The sequence below is a fragment of the Muntiacus reevesi genome, chromosome 2, assembly GCF_963930625.1.
Source record: "Muntiacus reevesi chromosome 2, mMunRee1.1, whole genome shotgun sequence".
Taxonomy (NCBI): Eukaryota; Metazoa; Chordata; class Mammalia; order Artiodactyla; family Cervidae; genus Muntiacus; species Muntiacus reevesi.
In genome coordinates, this window is record NC_089250.1 from 138,747,410 (window position 1) to 138,764,364 (window position 16,955).

Here is a 16,955-nt window from a genome sequence, read left to right on the forward strand (position 1 = left end):
TAATTTTATAGCAGGCAATTATTTTCTAGAGACTACATTTCAGTTACTATTTGGTTAGACAACTACATAGATGCATTTGTGTGTTCTACTGAAATTCATTTGGGAGGTAGGGATACATAATGTCACCCCGATATTGGTATGTGGTGTTCTTCACATAAAAGAGTAGTATCTGCCAGATTTCTCCTTGGGAGAGTTTCATTTGCTTTTATATTTAATTAATAAAAGTCTGCGGTGTAGTACTTCAGGGCTTTGTAAATATCAAACTTCTCAACCATTCACTCTACAGTTTTAGCATTTATTGATGAAACTTGCTTGAATTAATAATCTTACGCTGAATTGTTGTAAAAAGATTTTTCTAATTTTATCATTGTTTCTGTTTCTAAGCTGAGACTAGTCTGTAATGAAATCTACCCTATACTTTCAAATAAGATTATTTGCATGAAAATGATAAACACTAATAGTTGCTCTAGTACCTATTATTATCACAGAAGAGTTATTTTAACTAGATCAGATAACTTTTTCCAAAAGTACTATGGACAGATAACTCCAAACACTTCAAATTCCAATAGTGATTTCCATTTCAAACTGTTGTCCACATATGAGAAGAGTGGAAACTGAAGTGATGAAGCAGCTGTTAGGGATGGATACCAGTGTCCAAATGTGATAAGCAAAATGGATACACCTTAGGGCCCATGTACTCACTATTCCAAATGCTGTTGAGGTTTACTTTAGCAATATCACTGCCACTCATCTTTAATTTATTTTTGCTTATTACTTGCTCTGTCTGCCACTGTCTTGATCAAAATGCCACAGCCCTTCTTAGGGCCTAGGATTCCTCATCCATAAGTCATAAAATTGGACTGAATGGTTTGCAACATTTGTCCAGCTCCAGGACTTCTGTGTAGTTCAGTTTATCTTCATCTGTTTTTTCCAGGGCACAGATGTATTAACATCACTGACTTCTGTGCTACATGATGACAAAGAATTCCCCGACCCAGAGGTATTTGACCCTGACCAATTCCTGGATGAGAGCAGCAACTTTAAGAAGAGCGAGTACTTCATGGCTTTCTCAGCAGGTAATAACGCAAGTTTAGTTTCTTCATCACTTCAGAGAGCAGGGTACCTTTTGGGCATCAGGTGGAACTGGCATCCTGCGCTAGGATTGGTAAAAATGTTTTTTTGTCCATGATGCGGGGCAGTAATCACAATGCCCACACACTTTCCTTCCCCTCAATACATCATCATTGTTGGATTAGATAACTGGAGCTTGGAGAGGTGACCCAGTTCTTTCAAATTCAGAAATAAAGTTTGAGCTACATTCTGAAACTGTTAGTAAAGTGCACCTTAGAAAAAAGAAACTCTGTATTATAAATCTTTGAAACTTCAAGGTTGATGAAGAATAAATATACTTAGAGCAGAGAACACAGGCTGTGGAGAATGGAAAGAAACATATTGGACCACCAGATTAGGAACAGAAAATAGAATGAATATATGTGTGTTCCTAGAAAGAGATTGAACTTGAAAATATCAAATTGCAGCTATAATATGAGAATACTTAATGAAGTGTGTGGTATAGTACTGATGCTCAGTAAATGTGTGTTGAAAGAAGGATACTCGTTAAGACAAGATGTAAGTGGATAGCATGTATGTCTACACTTTGTCCATCTGTCTATCCAGCCATTCTGCCTTCCTTCCATTCACTGAAACATTCATCAAATGGTTACTGCGTAGTCTCTTTCTGACTGCCAGAAACACAATGTTTAAGAAGTATATGTATTCTATGTGTTTGTTGTTTCCAGAGAAAGAGATTTGTGTGGCAGAGAGCCTGGCCTGCATGGAACTGGTTTTATTCCTGACCACAATTTTACAAAAATTTGCCTTGAGATCTGTGGTTGACCCAAAGGACATTGACACCACCCCAGCTGCCAGTGGGTTAGTTTCTGTGCCGCCTTCTTCTGAGCTCTGCTTCAGTCCTGTGTGAGGAATGTTAGATCATCTGGCTTCAACTGCTTCTCTTCAGGGCATCACTCACTTCTTTCCCTTCAGTTTTCCTGAGAATTCCTTCTCTAACCTCTCATCTCATTGTGCTGTTTCAGTGCAGAAATGTATTTGCTATTCTCCATATTCTGTAACATTTGTATTGGCCATCACATATGCTAATAATTGTCTAATATTGAGTATTATTATGTAATCACTACAAAATATAACAAGATGGTTAGTGTATACCAATGGAGAGCCTTCTCCTGTGCATGTTCAAAATAAAAGGCATAATTTGATGAGTCAGTTCTCAGACTCGCCCTCTTTTGTGCATAGTGCACGTACAAAATGGAAGAAAAGGTGCAAATAGTCATGATGTTTCTCCAAATTATGTCAGTACATCTGGCATTCCAAAGGATAATAGCTTTTGGGGGGACTTAAATGAGGAACTCGCTTTATCTTGCTTGTCTTGGAACATTGACAGAACCCAGTATACTCTTGAAGAAAGCTGGTGACAGCTAGAACAGAAAAGCAGGCTGCACTAGCATGCAAGTTTAAGACCTTCAGAAACTTTGACTGGGCTGGTTGATGAGGTTCTTCACCTACATGAGACTAGTAACTGTAGATTGGGAGAACTGACTGTTGGTGTAATGTGCAAACGCCAATGCAGACTGTCAGAAAAAAGGAAGAAGCAGAAAATGCATAATGGAACAAAAATATAATTCAGAATAACATCCACAAAGATCATTACTGGGTTCAGGAGAACAGTAAAGAAATGCAGAAATTTCAACAAAAGCCAATTTAAAGGTACCAAACAGAAGTCAGATAATTAAAGAATATAATAATTGAGCCTAAGGCATCATTAGAGGGTTCAGAGCAGAATGGATCAAGGAGAAGAAGTGATCAGTGAACTAAAATATATATCATTGGATATCATGCAATCAATCAGGGGATTGAAAGAAAGACTAGGAAAAAGAAAAGAAAACTAAAGAATTTATGGAACACCATGAGATGGGCCAATATAAGAGTCTAGAAGGAGAAGACAGAAAGAAAAAGGACTAGAGAGCTTATTCAAAGTAACAATGTCAGATAATCTTCCATATCTGGGGAAGAAGTGGACATAAAAATCCTGGATGTATAAAGAACCTCAGATTTTAAAAAATCAAAGAAATCCATGCTGAGACACACAATAATTAAGTTGTCAAAAATCAATGACCATGAGAGTGAGAGCAAACATAGATAGTAGCTTTTCATATACAAGGGACCCCATAAAGCTGTCAGTAACTTTTAGAGCAGAAACTGACAGGAGAGAAAATAGAACATATCCTCAGAATTCTGAAAGAAGAAATAAAATCTCAGATTTGAGGACACTCATAGGCTGAAAGTAAATGGGTAGAAATGACTTCCCTGATGGTTCAGCAGTAAAGAAACCACCCGCAGTGCAGGAGATGTGGGTTCAATCCCTGGATTGGGAAGATCCCTTGGAAGAAGAAAGAACAACCACTCCAATATTCTGGCCTGGAAAAGAATCTGATGGAGAGAGGAGCCTGGTGGACTGCAGTCACAGGATTGCAAAGGGTTGGACATGACTTAGAGCCTACACCACCACGAACACATAGTTGAATTTGCAGCATTGTGTTACTTTCTGCTGTAAAACAAATTGATTCAGTTATGAATATGTAAATGTTCTTTTTCATATTCTTTTCTTATCATAGGATATTGCATATAGTCCCCTGTTCTATATAGTAAGACCTTGCTGTTTATCCATCCTATGTTTAATAGTTTGCATCTGCTAGTCTCAAACTCCCAACCCATCCCTCTCCTACCTTTCTTCCCCTTGGCGACCACAAGTCTGTTTTCTATGTCTGTGAATCTGTTTGTAAATAAGTTCATTTGTGTAATATTTTAAATTCCACATATAAGTGATATCATGCAGTATTTCTCCTTCTATTTCTGACTTACTTTGCTTAGCATGAACATTTCTAGGTACATCTGTGTAGCTGCAAATGTCAACTGTTGCTAAGAAGAGGCAAAGAGGGAAATAGATAGCATGCAATGCTTATATTAGACAAGGGAAAAAATGGATGTATCTTTACCTAGACTAAGAAAAAAGTAAGATTCAAGTAAATAATATCATAAAGAGAAACCTATACAACATTACCACAGAATAAAAGGATCGTAAGAGACTATTATGACCAATTATATGCCATTGAAGAAAGTCAGAAAAGACATACAATGACTAAAGAGATTGAATCAGTAATAAATAGCCTCCTGACAAAGAAAAGCCCAGGGCCACCTAGTTTCCTTGGTGAGTTTTAAATACTTAAATGTAGAAGAATTAATGTTAAACCTTTTCAAAGTCTTTCAGAATGTGAGAGGAGGGAACACTTCAAAATTCTTTTTTTTTTTTTTTTTTGAGGCCAGAAATTCTGTGGTTCCCAAGTCTGGCAAAGATGCTACCCAGAAAAGAAAACTACAGGTTAGTTAGGATTCCTTATGAGGATGGATGTAAATATCTTCAATATAATTCTAGAAGAAAAAATTCAACTGCCTATTAGGAGTATCATTTCGTTAGGTAGTTAGAATAGGAAAAAGGAGTCCAGAATGGCGGTGACAAAAAGACAAGCAAGGGAAAAGCCAGTGAAAATAGAACAAAGCAAGGCCAGAGGACTGGAATGAGAACCTCAGGTAAAACAAAGAGCACTCCTGGCTAGTCCAGTTCACATATGGCAGGTCCGGGGGAGGAGAAAAAACATATCAAAAGAGGAACCAACGGGCCGGGGGTCTCTCTCACACGTTCACTCTCTTTCTCTCCTCTTTTGGGTCAGGATGCCATCATGCCTCAAGGATGTATTTTCCTTTATTTTCTAAATAAAGCTGAGCTGTAACACAGAGCTGTAACACTGATCTGTCTGAGAGCTATCACATGGTCTGTCCAAGGGCTGAAACACTGGTCCATCACTTCAAATTTTTGTTGTGATGAGACAGAACACTGCCCCAACATTCAACATTCAGAAAACTAAGATCATGTCATCCGGTCCCATCACTTCATGGCAAATAGATGGGGACACAGTGGAAACAGTGGCTGACTTTATATTTGGGGGCTCCAAAATCACTCCAGATGGTGATTGCAGCCATGAAATTGAAAGACGCTTAGTCCTTGGAAGGAAAGTTAGGACCAACCTAGACAGCATATTAAAAAGCGGAGAGATTACTTTGTCACCAAAGGTCTGTCTAGTCAGGGCTATGGTTTTTCTGTCCATGGCATTTTTCCAGGCAAGAAATCCTGGAGTGGGTTGCTATTTCCTTTCCAGGGGGATTTCCCAACACAGAGCTCAAACCTGCAGCTCCTGTTGCATCTCCTGCATTGTAGGAAGATTCTTTGCTGATGAGCCACAAGAGAAGCTCCCATTATTTCATTATTTTTGACAAAGTCAGACTCCAAAGGGCAGCAAAGCATTTGGGTTTGGAGGCAACTGGGAGGCTTAAACCACAGTTTCTCAGGCCTTCTACATAAATTCTTGAGATTGACTCTTCCTTCTATTGCCTGAGCAAGTTTTATCATTTTGTTGATGAGGAGGGGAGAGTACCTTTTTAACATTTCTCCACTTGAGAGTCTATGACCCTTTGCACCTTGAATTCCAGAGAGATGTATTTACTGTGATGCCTGTTGTTTTGTGAACTGCCAACGTGGTGCATATTCAGAGTACCATTTTAGTGTGTTTGTTTTTTTTTTTCCCCAAAGTAGTCCCTGAGACAGTTGTGGTATATATGAGAGAGCATCACAATGAGCATCAGAAAAATTTCAGTTTAAATCCTAATTTTATTTATTATGAGCCTTGTGACACTGGACGGTTGTCCTCTTTACCCAGAATCTCCCTTTCCCCCATTTGAAAAACACAAATTTGCCATCTCTACCTTCCAGTGTTTGTTTTGTTGGGGTAGTCCTAGAATTTCCAGGTAAAAGTCATGTTGATTTACTTAGACAACTATTTTATATGTCTTTGGTATTCAGGATGCTTGAATTATGCTATTGTTAACCATGAATTTCCAGAATGGAGATCAGGTTGAAATCAAGAGTTGTTTATTTGGGATTTGTTAGGACTGCTTCTCAGAAGACACATATCCAGGAAGTACTTAAACTGTGTTCTTCCACACTACAAAATGAGGAAGTTTATAAGGGTAAAAATTACAAACTGTGTCCAAAATTAGGATTGGATATTTTGTAATAGCTATTAATGGAAAGTAAACTTTCCATTGTACAAAAGATTAAAGATATTAAAAACTAAGGATTTGAGAATAGAAAATCATCCTGGATTACCTGGTATGCCCAGTGGAATTGTAAGAGTCCGTGAAGGAGGTGGTCAAGGGGATCAAAGAGCCATGAAGATGCTGTGCTGCTGACCTTGGCAATGCAGGAGGTGGTAGGAGCTAAGGAATGCAGGTGGCCTCTAGAGACTGGAAAAGACAATGAAATGGATTGTCCCGAGAGCCTCCAGGAGGAATGCAGCCCTGTCAACACCTTAATTTTCAGATTTGTGACCTCTAGAGTTGTAGGATATAAATTAGTGTTGCCTTAAGCCAAGGGAAAAAAAAGAATTAGAATTGGAGATGGAAAGATGCTTCTTAAGCAAAGTATGGCTGTGTCTCAAGTGATTAAATAGTTGTGAAGCAGGCAATTTTGAAACCACAAACTTGCAGTTAACAGCCACTAGTCTATATCATTTTGAAAATGGCTGATGGAGTATTGAGTTTGACACAGTTCAGAATTGAAGTAGTCAGTGATGCAGGAACATGTCTGAAATCACATCCACAATGACTGCCCACAGTTACTCCATTTCGATTTTTTTAAATATGTCATCATTAACTATTTTATGAATCAGTTCAGTTCGGTACAGTTCAGCTTCTCAGTCGTGTCCGACTTTTTGCGACCCCATGAATCACAGCACGCCAGGCCTCGCTGTCCATCACCAACTCCCAGAGTCTACCCAAACCCATGTCCATCGAGTCGGTGATGCCATCTAGACGTCTCATCCTCTGTCGTCCCCTTCTCCTCCTGCCCCCAATCCCTCCCAGCATCAGGGTCTTTTCCAATGAGTCAACTCTTCGCATGAGGTGGCCAAAGTACTGAAGTTTCAGCTTCAGCATCAGTCCAATGAACACCCAGGACTGATCTCCTTTAGGATGAACTGGTTGGATCTCCTTGCAGCCCAAGGGACTCGCAAGAGTCTTCTCCAACACCATAGTTCAAAAGCATCAATTTTTTAGCATTCAGCTTTCTTCACAGTCCAACTCTCACATCCATACATGACCACTGGAAAAACCATAGCCTTGACCAGACGGAACTTTGTTGGCAAAGTAATGTCTCTGCTTTTTAATATGCTCTCTAGGTTGGTCATAAGTTTCCTTCCAAGGAGTAAGCGTCTTTTAATTTCATGGCTGCAATCACCATCTGCAGTGATTTTGGAGCCCCCCAAAAATAAAGTCTGACACTGTTTCCACTGTCTCCCCATCTATTTCCCATGAGATAATGGGACTAGATGCCATGATCTTAGTTTTCTGAATGTTGAGCTTTAAGCCAACTTTTTCAGTCTCCTCTTTCACTGTCATCAAGAGGCTCTTTAGTTCTTCTTCACTTTCTGCCACAAGGCGGGTGTCATCTGCATATCTGAGGTTATTGATATTTCTCCCGGCAATCTTGACTCCAGCTCGTGCTTCTTCCAGCCTAGCGTTTCTCATGATGTACACTGCATATAAGTTAAATAAGCAGGGTGACAATATACAGCCTTGATGTACTCCTTTTCCTATTTGGAACCAGTCTGTTGTTCCATGTCCAGTTGCTTTTATGAATAGGTAACTGTAATGTTGGGTTTCTGTGGTGGCTCCATGGTAAAGAATCTACCTGCCAATGTAGGAGAGGAGGGTTTGATCCTTGAATCAGGAAGATCCCCTGGAGAAGGAAATGGCAACCCACTTCAGTATTCTTGCCTGGGAAATCCCATGGACAGAGGAGCCTGGCAGGCTACAGTCCATGGGGGCACAAATAGTTGGACACGACTTAGTGACTAAAGAGCCACAAGTGCAATGTTAGTACAATGCATTCAAATACTTTGAAGTCTTTCACTTTGAAGGACAAAATACCTAGCATTAGATAGAGCATTCTTTTCAAATAAAGAGAATATATATTACAGTGATTGTCGTTCACAGCTGGTCATTGATTTAAATTCAGCATTTCAAGCCCTTTCTGTCATTAGATTTTTTATTTCTTTAGTTCTCAATCTTGACTGCATAATGGAAACACTTTGTAAAATTATAACTGGAACAGCATCTATTGTGATTAAACCAGAATCTCCAGAGAGGTCACTGGACACAGAGAAAGCAAGACTAAAGGACAGTTTATTTTGATTTTTATCAGTAGGGTAAAGTCTACTCAGAATAGAGTGCAAAGTGGATATAACTGATTGACCTGCTTGTATGGGAGAGGCCAAGGTTGAGTTAACAGGGACTATTATAAAAGCTTTAGGTTTCAGAATCACAGTCGTCTGAGTAAGAAGAGACGGCGTCAATGGATCTGGCTGTGGCCTTGGTGCTCTGTCTCTGCTCTCTGCTTCTCCTGTCACTCTGGAAACAGAGCTCTGGGAGAGGGAAGCTCCCGCCGGGCCCCACTCCTCTCCCGATTCTTGGAAACATCCTACAGTTAGATGTTAAGGACATCAGCAAATCCTTAACTAATGTAAGTAGACTTTATGTACTGAAAACAGTGAGTAAATTAAGCCAAACTTAAAAAATAATATTTATATATACATAAGCTTTGATATTTCCCCTGTTTTTTTTTTTTTTAAGCTCTGTCATTGTGATAGAGAAACAAAATAATGTGTTTTGTGAGTAGAAGAGCATTGCTTTTTGAATGGAGCAATCAAAATAATAAGGTGTCAAAAGCTAGAGTATTGCTTCCCTTCTTTATTGTTTCCCCAAGCCATTTGCTGTGACTTGGGACTGAAGGTAAAGTGGTAATGAAGTGTTCGGCAATAAAAAAAAGTTCTTTGCAGAAAATGTGCACTATATAAGCTATGTATTTTGTTCAGATGGTCAATTCTATGGAAACAGAACTTTTCTGAAGAAGCACATTGGGCTTGGTATTAAGGAAATAGCTCTGTGTTCAAGACCAGCATGAGTGAGTGAAAGAAACAAGTCATCAGTCAGGGTCCAACTGGCGGCAGCGGCGTTCATTTGGATTCTGCAGGAAGCTGCCGTCTGTACCCTGTGAATGCTGCAGGATGGACGATGATGTTCTTCCATGAGATGCTGCATGTCCTGGCACTGCCTCTACAATGCTTCCTCTCTTTCTGTGTTAGTGACACCAGTGGATCTCAAACAAGGCTGGGTGTTAGAACCGTTTGATCTTATTTTTTAAAATATAGAATTGTAGTATATTCAGCATTTTGCAGTGGCCTATAATGGAACAGAATTTGAAAAAATAACATGTTTTATATTTATGTATTATATATATTATACATATGTATGTATATACATGCATGTATGTATGTATACATTTATATAAAACTGAATCATATATACACATGTGATACACATTGTACAATATGTATATATACAAACATGTATACATACATATATGTGTATATATATATACATACTTATATATGTATATAAAACTGAATTCGTGTGCTGTAATCTTGAAACTAGTACTGTAGTTTTATAACAATATTATAAGTCAACTATCCTTCAAAAAATTATTGTAGCATTCATCACAGGACTGGAGAATGAGAATTCTCATGGAAAGAACTCTACATGTAACTCTGAAGCAGTCAGCTCGATGTTGGTTTAAAGGTGGGCTTTGAGGAACCATATATCATTCAAGGATCAGAAGTTGAACAACGAGAGATTCAAATTTCAATCCTCTCTATATAGTAACTCTGGGACACTGGCATGAAATGGAATTCCTTGACCATGGTTTCCTTATTGATAAGTGGAGCAAATAAACTTGCTGAAGTTCTTGGTATGAGGATTAGTTGTCATTGTGTATCAATTACTTTGGCCATTGCCTGGCATTGCAGTTCATCCATTAGTGGAAGCTGTAACAATCACCATCATGTTTAGGTATTGAATTCAGGAATATTAGGCTGTATGTAGCAGAAGGAAAACATAATCATAGGATGATAACACATTCTGCATCAGGCATAATGTATTATCAAATATTGACTTCTTTACTATTACATGCATCTCCATTCTCAGCTCTCAAAAGTCTACGGCCCTGTGTTCACTCTGTATTTTGGCATGAAGCCCATGGTGGTCTTGCATGGGTATGAAGCAGTGAAAGAAGCTCTGATTGATCTGGGAGAGGAGTTTTCTGGAAGAGGCTATCTCCCAGTGAGTGAAAAAGTTAGAAATGGACATGGTAGGTGTGCATGTGTGCATGTTCTGCATTCAAAATGGGGATGAGGAGGATGGAAAAGAGGGATTTGAAGAGCCCTCCAGCAGAGCTGGATCCACCAGAAGGGCTGCCAACTGTAAGCTCACTCCTCCTTGCCTCGGGCCTCTCTCCTGTCAATAGTTTCTGTTTCTCCTCCTGGTAGGAGTCGTTTTCAGCAATGGCAAGAGATGGAAGGAGACCCGGCGCTTCTCCCTCATGACCTTGCGGAATTTTGGGATGGGGAAGAGGAGCATTGAGGACCGCGTTCAAGAGGAAGCACGCTGCCTTGTGGAGGAGTTGAGAAAAACCAATGGTGGGTGAGTCTATGCTCTAGAACTCTGACCTTAAGGAACTGCTTCTCCAGTGACGGCCTTGGAAGCATTTCCGGAGTGGCCGCATTTTTCCTGTGGATCATGATTGCCAGCCCTTCCTTCGAAGGGGGAGGCTGTGAAGAAGAGGGAGTCATGGGAACTATTGCGTAGCCATGCTGATAGTTTGGTGTACACCCATGGTTGTGCACACAGTGTGGGTTTAAAGATCACTTATCATACTTTCTCTGAACTTTGTTTTCACATCAGAAATCACAAAGAACATTTCTGAATTATTTCCTGAAAAAGTGAGAAAACAATATTTTTCTCATGTCGTAAATATGGATGGTCTATTTCAGAGCATTTCAACAGGGAATAGTTGTTAACTGGACAGGGTGGGAATGACCTCTTCATACCCTTATGGAGCGTGAAACTAGTATCATGTACATTCCCATAAATGAACTATACTTTTGTTTTCATCTTCACAGACTTGTCTGAGAGTACTTCCAGGGGCCAAACCTACAATTCTGGTCAATAATAATGCCATATGATTTTAATCATTTAGGGATATCTTGTTGCAGTTCTCATCAATTATGATTTTTCTAAAAATCAACACTATTTTAAAATAGCAGCACTCATTATTTTCTGTTGCATAATACTCACTGTATTGATTTATTTTTTGAATAAATATTTGCTATGTCATAATTCTGCAAAATACCAAGTTGCAAAATGTTTTATTTAACTAGATTTCAACATTTCAACACCTGCTTACCCTGTCTTCTCTAAGTCAATTTTGGCTGTCTTTTCAATTTGCAAACTTTGCCCCACTGTTATTGGACTTTGTAACAAATGTATGGTAGTTATTTACCTTGCAGTACCAGGTGTAATCACCTATAAAGTGTTTGTTATAATGACTCTAATTTTCAGCTTATATTACAAATTCCACCATTTATTTATTTATTTATTTATTTGGCTGCACTGGTTCTTACATGCACTATTTGGGATCTAGTTCCCTGACCAAGAATTGAACCCAGGCCCCCTGCATTGGGAACATGGAGTCTTAGCCACTGGACCACCTTGGAAGTCCCAAATTCTGCTATTTTAAAAAAGAAAATCAGATTTTACCTGTGACTCACATATAGACAAAGAAATACTCGCCCCAAATTACCTCTTTTCCAAATTACCTCTGCCAGTCTAGCTAAAATAAGTTTGCTTGTTTGTTTTTTTAAGACTTAGGACTCTGGAACCTGGCATAGAAGCCCAAGATACACGTTTCTTTTACCTATGTCCTACCATTTCTTCCCAAAACCTTTCAAAAATTTATGGTAAAAAAAAAAAAACCCACCTAACATGAAATCTACCATCTTAGCAAATTGTTCAGTGACTACTTGCTTACAGCACTGAGTTTGTTAGCTATAGTCATACTGTCATACAGCAAGTCTCTAGAACTTTTCATCTCACATGCCTGATACTCTGTACTCTTTGAACTATGACTCTCTGTTACCATACCAAAAAGAGTTCACTTCTCAGTGAGTGTTTAATCAGAGACAACTCCAAGAGTAATTGTCATACAAATTGAAGTGTTTATTTGCATCTAGTAAAGGGAATCATTCTTCAAAGCTCTGGCTTCCTGAGCAAGGAAAGCTTTGTCCTTTTATCAGGGCAGGGAATGAATATTAGCAGGAAAGTTTTGTCATTACATATAAAGGTGGTCATAATTTCACAGAAGCCCAGTTTGGGAACATGCTTCTTCATACATCTTGTGTTATGTTAATGGGCCTTAATCTCTGACCACAGAGGAGATTTTAGCATTCACATGAAGCAAAGGTAGCTTTTGGACAGTTTTTGGTTTGTGTGCTCAGTCTCCAGTCTTGTGGTTGGGCCCAACCTGGTTTGAACTGGCTTTTGAGAAAAATCTCTTCCTGGAACCTTCTGTACCTTAAAAAAAACAACACAACACCAACAAAGAAACCAACATTTGTTGATATCCTTACATGAATTCCCTAGGAACACAGTGAGATTTCTTGATCTCACTCTTTGCATGAGTTACTCAAGGGCAGAGGCCTACTGGAGTCATCTTCATTTCCTCTTCCTCCAGACTCTGGCAACTAGCATTCTGTTTTCTGTTTCCATGGGTTTGACTACTATACACACACACACACACACACACACACACACATACATATGTATGTATACATATGTATACATATATACATACATATATAAGTGGAATCATGCAACATTTGTTCTTCTGTAATTGATTATTTTCACTTAGTACAGTGCGTGCACTTTTCATTCATGTTGTAGCATATGATGCAATCTTTCATTTGTATGACTGAATAATATTTCAGTGTATCTATTTATCACATTTTCTTCTGTTTAAATAGCTTTATCTTGAATTTCTAAGCAACATTGTACATTACCTAGTGCAGATTTTCCATGATTTGATAAAAATTCAGAAAAATTGTTTATGTGAATATAATTCAATCATATAACTGATACACTGAGATTGCAGCTAATTGGTCTCTGACTTTCTCCTCTTTTTTTTTTTAATATTTATTTATTTTTGGCTGCATTGATCTTAGTTGTGGCATCCTGGATCTTGACTGCAGTATGTGGGTTTCTCTCTAGTTGTGGCCTGTGGACTCTGTAGTTTGCAGCACATGGGCTCCCTGGTTGAGGTTCACAGGCTCAGTTGCCTCGTGGTATGTGGAGCCTTAGTTCTCCAATAGATCCCACGACCCCTGCATTGGAAGGTAAATTCTTAACCACCAGACCACCACTGGAAAGTCCCCAGTGTTTAATTTTCTACAGAAATTTCAGATGGATGATAATCAGCATTGGCAATGTTAGTAATTAAATTATATGAAAATGCCATCTTTTAAAAATTTTTAAATTATTTTTTAGTCAATTTCCTTCATGGAAGTATAGTTGATTTCCAATGTTGTGTTAATTTCTGCTGTAAAGCAAAGTGATTTAGTTATACATACAATATATATATATCCTTTTAAAAATATTTCTTGCATTATGGTTTACCATAGGATAACAAATATAGTTCTCTGTACTGTACAGTAGGACCTTGTTGTTTCCACACTATACATAACTCTTAACATCTTCTAACCCCAACTTTCCACTCCACTCCACCCCCCTGTCAAAATCCTCCCCACTGGCAACCACCAGTCTGTTTTCTATGTCTGTGATTCTATTTTTGTACCCATGATTTTTCTTTTTCTTTTTATTTTTTTTATTAGTTGGAGGCTAATTACTTCACAGCATTTCAGTGGGTTTTGTCATACATTGATATGGATCAGCCATAGAGTTACACGTATTCCCCATCCCGATCCCCCCTCCCACCTCCCTCTCCACCCGATTCCTCTGGGTCTTCCCAGTGCACCAGCCCCGAGCAATTGTCTCATGCATCCCACCTGGACTGGTGATCTGTTTCACCATAGATAATATACATGCTGTTCTTTTGAAACATCCCACCCTCACCTTCTCCCACAGAGTTCAAACATCTGTTCTGTACTTCTGTGTCTCTTTTTCTGTTTTGCATATAGGGTTATCATTACCATCTTTCTAAAGTCCATATATGTGTTAGTATGCTGTAATGTTCTTTATCTTTCTGGCTTACTTCACTCTGTATAATGGGCTCCAGTTTCACCCATCTCATTAGAACTGATTCATATGAATTCTTTTTAACGGCTGAGTAATATTCCATGGTGCATATGTACCACAGCTTCCTTATCCATTCGTCTGCTGATGGGCATCTAGGTTGCTTCCATGTCCTGGCTATTATAAACAGTGCTGCGATGAACATTGGGGTACATGTGTCTCTTTCAGATCTGGTTTCCTCAGTGTGTATGCCCAGAAGTGGGATTGCTGTGTACCCACGATTTTTAAATTGCATTTTCATTTTGCCTCATGGCTTTGCTCTTAAATTCTAATTTAAAGGCAGAGAATGATAGGATTAGAAAGCAGTGGGAGCATTGCATGGACTCCAAAGACCCAGGTTTGAGTCCCAATATTGCCCCTATCTTGCCAAGTGATTCTGGCTGAATCTTTCCTGCTTCCAGGACCTTGTCCTCTTATTCTTTAAAATGGGCACAGTAATACCTAACAATATTAGTATGAAATATATTCAGTGAGTTTAACTGAAGGGGCTTTGAAAATGCTGAGGTACCACACAAATACTACAAAATATAGTTACTCAAGACCATGTTAAGTACAACCACTTCTTACAACTAATTGAAAGTTGCCCCTTTCCTTTTCTGAGCTTCCGTAATCCTTTTCCCAACAATTGCTTGTATTCAGATTGAGTGTTTGTATTGCATGGTGTGCCTCCTGCTGTTCTCTGCCAGCTCTGCATCTTGCCAGTCCGGGGGATTGTAAGCCACCCAAGGATTATAAACCACCACTTATATTCTCTCCTATTTCTCTTAAAAATAGTATTTTTAAATATTTTCTTCTTTATCCCTTGGACAAAGGAACACTGGGTGAAGAGAGCACAAGTATTAGCAGTGGATATGAATTTAATATTTTTTTTAATGTTATTTAACTAGCTATTCAGATCAAGGTAAAAGTGATATGTTAATTTTATGCATGTTGAATATTGCTCTGTTAAGGGAATTTGTAGTAGAAATATTGACAAACTTTCTAACATAACATTTCCTTGCTGTCTCAAAGGCAAAATGTTTTTCACATGTATGCTTTAATGATGTGTTTAAATTGTTATTCTTTAGGGTTGCCCTGTGATCCCACTTTCATCCTGGGCTGTGCTCCCTGCAATGTGATCTGCTCCATTATTTTCCAGAACCGTTTTGAGTATAAAGATCAGATTTTTCTAGGTATAATGAAAATGTTTAATGAAAACGTCAAAATTGTGAGCTCTCCATGGCTGCAGGTGAGGCCAAGTTCCTTTCTTCCCAAGGAATCATTTCTGCTCTTTTCTGCATGAGGTCCAGATCTCTCTCTGCACGAAGCTGTGAGGCGAATGTATGAAGAGCATAGTCTGGCCCAGAGCTTAGCATCGTGGAGTGCTCATCTGGGGTAGATGGCTGAGCCCTTTGAGAGCAGACAGGAAAATACATGCCCAGAATGATACAGAACTGCAATTCAGTCCTGTTGACTCTGTTCAATGGTTTTTCCATAAACTACTTGGGTGACTTCTCCAAAGCATGCCCACAGCAGTAGGAGGACCTCCAGACCCTTCTGGAAAGGCTTCCATTGCCCACAAGTCTAGTCATTGTCTCCACTTAGTTGCTACTTCAGCGTATTAATTGGCACGAATATCTGCTTTGGGGAAGGAGGAGAAGATCTCCTTTAGGGGGAGAGTGCTGCAGGGGACACTGACGAGGACAGGAGAGTTTGATGCTTCAGTTGGCGTCCTGACTGACAGAATAGTTGCTTCGGGGATGCCGAAATGATTGTTTCCTTGGTGTAGGATCCAAAAACAAACCTCACAGGTGTACCCTGTGCTGAGCTGACTTGTTCTGCCCTCTGCCTAAAAGACAATGGCGTGACCTCATAAAGGTCACTTAACTGATCTGGTTCCCAGTTACTTTATCCATAAAATGTTGAGTTGTGTTTCATGGTGTCTTTTGAACCCTCTAGGTTTAAAAATATTGATTTTATGTTTGAGGCTACTAAACAGAAATAGAAACATCAGGAATCAGCTCTATGCATATCAAGTTATCCAAATTCTCTTAACCTCTACTGTCATCTATAAAATGTAAATCCATCCCTTATTTCATGACTGTAGGGAAAACTTGTTGTAAAAAATTAATAAGATAATTGATATAAGGATGATTTTATACTATAAACATGATGTGTGAATATAGGAAATTATCCTCTTTCATCCCTGGGTTGAATTTTCTTCCCCAAATACATCTATCAACATAGATACAGTGTATTGTGAAATAAATATTTCCTTCAATACAGTGACCATATTATATTACTATTTTAACATGGCTGCTCACCAAGGATGGGCATATAGTTATAAATTTTCATAAAGTGTTCTTTATTTAAAAAACTATTGCTTCTTTTCTAGGTCTGCAATACTTTCCCTGTTCTCATTGATTATTTCCCAGGGAGTCATAATAAATTCTTTAAAAACTCTGCTAATTTAAAGAGTTATATTTTTGAGAAAGCAAGAGAACACCAAACATCCCTGGACTTTAACAATCCTCGGGATTTTATTGATTGTTTCCTAATCAAGATGGAGCAGGTAAAATGTTAATGAC

The 16,955-nt window shown here is 38.7% G+C and overlaps 1 protein-coding gene across 3 annotated transcripts in view; it reads left to right on the plus strand.

The window, feature by feature from the left end:
- Window positions 1-974: 974 nt before the first annotated feature.
- Window positions 975-16,955, plus strand: part of LOC136158240 (cytochrome P450 2C19-like) — a 31,708-nt gene continuing 15,727 nt past the window's right edge. Inside the window, exons 1-5 of one of the 3 annotated variants that reach the window (XM_065920020.1) lie at window positions 975-1,076; window positions 10,231-10,393; window positions 10,572-10,721; window positions 15,456-15,616; window positions 16,763-16,939. In XM_065920020.1, the coding sequence (XP_065776092.1) occupies window positions 975-1,076; window positions 10,231-10,393; window positions 10,572-10,721; window positions 15,456-15,616; window positions 16,763-16,939 (753 nt within the window). Of the gene's footprint in view, window positions 1,077-8,542; window positions 8,711-10,230; window positions 10,394-10,571; window positions 10,722-15,455; window positions 15,617-16,762; window positions 16,940-16,955 lie in introns of those variants that run through there. The other 2 variants (XM_065920019.1, XM_065920021.1) reach the window with 2 other exon arrangements.